The sequence below is a fragment of the Alosa sapidissima genome, chromosome 23 (assembly GCF_018492685.1).
Source record: "Alosa sapidissima isolate fAloSap1 chromosome 23, fAloSap1.pri, whole genome shotgun sequence".
Taxonomy (NCBI): Eukaryota; Metazoa; Chordata; class Actinopteri; order Clupeiformes; family Clupeidae; genus Alosa; species Alosa sapidissima.
The window spans coordinates 24,733,955-24,741,031 of NC_055979.1; the positions used below are offsets into that span (position 1 = coordinate 24,733,955).

The 7,077-nt window shown below is 42.5% G+C and overlaps 1 protein-coding gene across 1 annotated transcript; it reads left to right on the top strand.

The window, feature by feature from the left end:
* The first annotated feature begins 705 nt into the window (after positions 1-705).
* Positions 706-6,628, top strand: sox1b (SRY-box transcription factor 1b). Its single transcript, XM_042081431.1, has 2 exons — positions 706-1,769; positions 5,804-6,628. Exons 1-2 carry the CDS (start codon positions 933-935, stop codon positions 5,921-5,923), a joined length of 957 nt encoding a protein of 318 aa, XP_041937365.1. The 5' UTR covers positions 706-932; the 3' UTR covers positions 5,924-6,628.
* Positions 6,629-7,077: the final 449 nt, after the last annotated feature.

Sequence of the window (7,077 nt, forward strand, 5' to 3'; positions counted from 1 at the left end):
GGGTTACAGACAAAAGGGCTCGGCTGGCACGTGCGCTGGGCGTCAGTCACTTGTATCTTAGCAACCATCACAACACTGGAGCACCTGTGGCTCCAGTCCATTGAAAATATACCAGTGATTTTAGCGCAAGTTCAACATTATATTCTTATACCCATATACTTATCCAAATTATTGATCGTATTTATTTATTTAGTATATTGCATCATTATGATACATATTGCTTTCAATGAGTTGCCATGTAGACTACTCTATGTCTATTAGGGATAGGCTGCATGCCTGGCCAACATTTTGAGTGTAGCCTGGCTAGAAAGCAGTTAGGCCTAGTTTATTCCACAACCTAAAACCCCATTCATTATAAAACAAATTATAATAAAAAAACGGACACATTTCGGATATAACCTACTGAAACACATGTAAACAAGACTAAACCGCAGGCGTTGTACAGTGCATTGTATTATATATTTTCAGCGATTTAAATGTAGGACACTGTGGCTACAATGTAGCCTATTAAAAATGTGAGTTTTTAGTGTTTGCTTTCTATTTTGGTGTAGGAAATGTAGTCTCTCTGCCCCAGTCTGTCGTCAGGTTAGCTCTCCCCTTAGCTTGTCACCTGACCGCAAGTCACGCAAATCACGCCTTTTCTAAAGCGCTATTGGCCGCTTCCAGCTCATTTAACCACTGTCAAAGCGCATCAGATGGCCGCGCTCTAGCAACTTTTCTATCCTATCACAGAAAGTAGCTCAAGAAGCTTTTCATCGTCGTGGATGGGAACATTCTGTGAAAGGGGAAAGCTTAAGTGATAAAACTTTGGATTTTACTGCACCTTTGTCCTTTCCTTTGAGAGGGAGATTTGCGCGTCGGTGGCAGCTCAACCTGACTGTGGTCGTAAGTGAATGTTCCTGTGTATTGGCTGACAAATAAGAACCGGGTGAATGTATAGCATGATGATGGAAACGGACTTACACTCGCCGGGACCCCAATCGAATACAAATTCGGGGCACACAGGGCCAAACAATGGGAACAAAGTGAACCAAGACCGCGTCAAGAGACCGATGAACGCTTTTATGGTTTGGTCCCGGGGCCAGCGCCGGAAGATGGCACAAGAGAATCCCAAAATGCACAACTCTGAAATCAGCAAAAGACTTGGCGCTGAGTGGAAACTCATGTCCGAGGCGGAAAAGAGACCTTTTATTGACGAGGCAAAGAGATTACGTGCCATGCACATGAAGGAGCACCCGGATTACAAGTACAGACCCAGAAGAAAGACCAAGACGCTGCTGAAAAAAGATAAATATTCCTTAGCAAGCGGTCTTCTCGCCGGATCTGGGGCTGGAGCTGGTGTAGGTCTCGGTGTTGGGATGAGCCCTGGTGGGGTCGGACAGAGGTTAGACAGTCCTGGGGGTCACGGTGGCACCGCTACCAGCTATGCACATATGAACGGCTGGGCGAACGGTGCCTACTCGGGCCAGGTGGCAGCGGCGGCAGCAGCCGCGGCGATGATGCAGGAAGCGCAGCTCGCCTACAGCCAGCACCCGGGCAATGGGACGCACCACCACCACGGACACCATCATCACCCACACAATCCCCAGCCCATGCACCGCTACGACATGACTGCTCTTCAGTACAGCCCTCTCTCTAACTCCCCCAGCTACATGAGCGCATCGCCGTCAGGTTACGGGGGGATCACCTACACACAGCACCAGAACACCAGCGTGGCTTCCACGGGCGCAATCGGCACTCTGGGATCTCTGGTGAAATCGGAGCCAAGTGTAAGCCCTCCCGTTACTACTCACTCCCGCGGTCCTTGTCCCGGAGACTTGAGAGAAATGATAAGCATGTATCTACCGACGGGAGAGACAGGTGATCCGGCAGTTCAAAGTAGACTTCACGCTTTGCCACCGCACTATCAAAGTTCCACGGGTGTCAATGGCACAGTCCCACTGACGCATATATAAGAGAAATAGGAACAAGACCAAGCGCAACCCATGAAACAGTAACCAAATATTTACCTCTTAAATCGCAACTACCTTTTTGTACAGAATGTTGTACTTGTAAATTAAAAGTAAATTTTATTTAAACACGCTATTTGATGGGTTTTAATAGGGGCACTGTCTAACAATGTCTTAAGTGGGAAATTTCTTGGCATTTCACATTTGCATTTACCAATTAGCAAAGTTCTGAGAGAATTGTGAAGAATAACTGCCCAATTTGAATTACTTTATGCTGTGTTTTTAATAATGAAATAAGATGGTTTACGGTGTCATTTGAGTGAACGCGGAAAATGTTTTTCAAGGTAGCCTAATACCTTTTCATTTCTCATCTCCCAGATTTGTAAACAAGTGCGAGTAACTGTGATTGAAGCATTTCTTTTGTGTTGTATATTTTCTTTGTAAATTGTGAATACACTTTAGGAAAAACTGATACATCTGTAAATAATTTGCAATTGCATTTCACCCGGGATATATTTTGCCTTGGTATGAGTTAAATAAATTTCTCAACAGTTGCTCAGAATCTCTCAAAAACTAAAAGTTGTTTCATCTTTTGTTTATGCGTGTAGCTGGCGTTATTACTTAATGGATTCAGGAATTCGAATAAACTGAACAATTAAAAAATAATAATAATTCATGGCAGCCTAACTGTCCAAAAGTTTGTGGCCATGTGTGGCAGCCTTTAACTCGTCTGGGAGGAAAACTTGGCCTTGTGCAAGACCAATCCAGCCACTATAAGCCTTGACCCAAAACAAGCAGATTACAATGACAAATATGGCTAAACACAAATGAATGCGTAATGATCCTCTGAATTAACCGGCCGTGACGGGTTCATGCCAACAGGCAGCAGTGACAGGGCCTAGTCTCAAGCATTCATTTTGGAACAAGCGCGAAACGAAAGTCAATTGCTAACAGAGCACATGCGATATCGATTGATATGCCGTCACACCAACAAAGATATATTATGACAGTTACCATATGTTTTTTTCTAGTGAGGTTTAGCGTGAACTGGACACATTTTTTGTTTGTTATCGACGTACTTTCAACCCTCAATTCCGTTTCCAGTTCAATTACTTGATCGTGGTCTGTGTAAAACTTCATATCCAGTGCCCAGTGATTGTCATTTAAATATGTAATTTTAATACGTTCTGAATGATGCTCATCATGGCCTACCGGTCAGAGTCGCCTGACAGCTCCTTGCTGTGACATGTCTTTTGTGAAGCAACGATGAGATAGCCTTCATAGCCTACCTATTTAGAACGAACAAATAATATAGGTCATAACTGGACGATGTACATGCAATGTCATCTGAACCAGATAATAGTTCAGGAGAAGCCGAAATGGACAAAATAATTTATCAAGACAGTCCTAAAAGCTCGCTAGTAAAATGTGAACACGTTGCTTTTGTTGCACTTTATCCAGTCCTGTAATTCACTTCAATTGGTGTATTCTGTGTTTTCCAACAATAAGCCTATCTTTCTTCAAGTGAAATAGAAAGGAAAATCTGGGAACATGTCCTATTAGGATAGTCACAATTCCAAAATAAAAACAAACATATACGTCTATCGGGATTTCAATTAACCTATACGACATTTTTTTCTGAATTCAGGGGTCCAATAGAATATCTAAACCCACATTAACACAAACAGAAACCTTCTTAACTGTATGCCTCGTACAACCCCATGAATCTAAACCAAAATAATCATTCAGTAACTGCAGTTCTGCTGCGTGGAAGTAAAGGGTGCCCACTGAGTATGCAAAACATGTAAATGCTAAAAGAAGGCCGAGCAACAAAATGTCTGATACTGTCAACTGTTGCCAATCTGCCCAGCCTACTTTAAAAACAGACCAAGAATAGTAGACAAACCTCTGCTTTGAAGTTTAGACGAAGCTTCAAGCCTACTGAGGTAATTTAGGATCAACTATTGAAATTGTTATCATAAAAAAATGTACTTGCTTGTTATGAGGTCAAAGTTTAAGACGCCTAATCACAAAGAAACTCAAATAACAGAGGACACAATAAAAAAACACATATTCATCATTGGTCAAATGACTCGCCCCTCTCTCCTCTTATTTAAAGTCTGAGTACCAACATTTGAAATCCTCTCAGCATCCACTTCAGAAATCAGGAGTTTATTTGCCTGCATGGCTAAAAAATAGTTTGATCTACTACCCTACATGGGTTTTGTGTACTACTAGGAACCTTTTGAAATTTGCAAAAATAAAGAGCTGCTTTATTATAATTTCCCCCTGGGTCTATTTTCCCAGCCTAAACGGTTTTGTTATTCATAGGTGAATCCCTCAGTCGTCAAGAAAATGTAGTCTTCTTCTGTTCGATGTCAACGGGGATTAAGATGAATGCGCAGGGGCAGTGGAGATGAATGCACTGGGGTAGTGTGGAGCGTTTAGTGTCAGTCAGAAAGGGATTAGACATAGTCAGGGACCAACCCCCAGGTCAGAGGCAAGTCAATGGCTTTTACCAATTACCGACCGGAACCATTACGTCAGATACCGTGAGCTCTTGGAACAGCACTGACTCGGCCATCTCCAGGATAATAGGCTGCACTAGCATGTTAGTGCGCGACGTATGTAAATGACCCGTATGCAAGGCTTGACCTAAAATATCCTTCATGACACGAATTACTTTTTGCGTGGAATTCCGACCGCTGACCAGTCTTTGCAATGTTTTAAAATAACCTTAGCCTATAGAATATACAGAACGTCCCTTATAAAAAGAATTAGAAAGTCTTAAGAACAACATAAGGCTAATTAATAAAACACCAGAGGATGATTTTATCACATTCACAGTGACAGTATACGGACATGCAGAAACACTGGTGGTGAATGAGTCCTACAGCCGTATGTGAAAATATATCTTACATTTATTTTATACTTACAAAGACACAAAAACAGTGTAAATCTTGGCAGTTTTGATCTCACCAAATCATTTCCCAATTCGTGAGAATGTGTCAGAAAGAGACCAACAGTCTCAACAATAAATCGCGACAGTCCCTTCTGATACCCTTATCTGAACTCAGATATGTATTACTAGGAACCAGGCGGCGTTGGCCTATATTTTCCTGTTTGCTAACCCCCGATCTCTTGCACCCGGTATCCTAAATGTGGATAATTAAAACCAGTTTATCACGCCTCTGCATATTTTCCTCTAGTTTCTAAAAACTCTCAGCACCATTGGATGCTGTTGTGTCACAGCAGATTAGGGAGAGAGATTGGAGAGGAGCCGTGTGCGCAGCGAGATTAGAAAGGAAGAGGAATAACAATTGGCCCAATGCATTTCTCGCGAGGGCCTTATCGGGCAATTACACGTGGACATGTTTAACAATCTCCCAGCCCCTTAATCCAGCAACCCTCCAAAAGCAGACCACGCACTGTCCCTTTAAGAAATCAAGTGAGGCTATATATAAAAATAAGACAACGAATCAACATTATAGGCTATGCTATACTTTTCATGTTATACCTTCATTAATTGTTTTGCACATTTTACATTTGGCGCAATGACTTTTTGACCTGTACCCACCCAGCCAACTTAAACATCAACCTTATAAACAAACCAAATAAACAGACTGAAAACTAGACAATAAACAAATAAACTTGACTGAATAATATAGGCAAACAGTGATATTCTCCATCATAGTTTGAGTAATTGGAAAATGATTGCCTACAAGTGACATCGATATTATGCGTGGACTTTACTGGAATATGTTGTCAGTTTCAGCTAGGATCGTCAGGATTGACTGGCTCATTTGTTTCTGAAGTTAGTCCACACTTGTTTCACTCCTCCGTCTGCCTCCTAGGTCCGCCTTCCCGAGGCCTGGGGAGGGGTGATTATGAGAGACTCTGCTGGAATTTGGCAGGGCTCAGGCTTGGAGAGCCGCCTCTTGCTGACTGCCATTCAGCAGCCCGACGCGTTGTGAGGTTGGGAAGTTGCAGTGAGCCGTGCACTCATTGGCTTCACAAAGCTGATTACAAGCCTCAGCGCATTCCTGAAGGCAACGAGAAGCGACGCAGGTGCAAGGGAGCTGAGGGAGTCGTGCTAACAGTGGAGAAAGTACTGGGACCACACAAACCCTTCTGCGTCCCAGCAGGGTAAACAAGCGGCTGCAAGGAGAATGGGAGCGAGCACCTTGATATTTCTAGAAACGACCTCTTCTTTGTGTACCACATATTGTTATGACAGTAGCCAACTGTTCTTTACGCCCGCCGACACCCCATAATATCGATCTTTATTAGGTTCCTGATAGTTAACTCTAATTCATAGCCTACATTTCTATAAACTATATCAGACTATGTCTAAGTTAGTTATATCTGACTAAGCTTAGATCACGAAGGAGCACTTTTACGCATAGAAGATGGCAAATAAAGACTTTTTGTTATTCAAAACTTTATGACACAGCGATCTATAAATTAATTAATCCATAATCAACAGCGTGTCCTCTTGATGGAAGACAGATCAGACAAGGTGTAGGCTTTACCAACAAGAGGCCACTTTCCAAGAACTTTACAAAAGTTTGGTTCTCTCTCTCTCTCTCTCTCAAGCTTAGCTATAGCCAGCGGTGTTCAATGTTTTATTGTTTCTTTTTGGATGTGTCGGCGAGATATTTTATTGCATTAGGCAAAACATTGGGATTACGAAGATTTGATCTGTATCTTAGAAAAAAAATATTTATGCAAATAAATGAAAGTGTGATCCCTCGGGGGCTCGTGGGTTGAAGGCATTTATTGAAATAAAACAAGAGTTTACATGAATGCGATCCAAAGGGAATCTAAATGGTTCATCACCTGAACCCCAACACCCCCTCCGTCTTCGGGTGATTAGGGGACAAAGGAGGTCTCCCAGACCCGTTATGGTAGTCAGTCAAGCAGAACGGACTATGCAAATGTCGAAGAAAAGCAAGAAGATGGCGAACAGTGCTCTCAATTGTTGGTCAGATTTCACAGCACAACGCAGCTGCACCTCAGTGGTTGCCTTGGACACTCGTTTTATTTGCGAAACAACACAGCTCAGACCTTGAGAAGAACCACAAAGTGGCCTATTCACCAATAGCCCACTCTTAATATTCGGAAAATT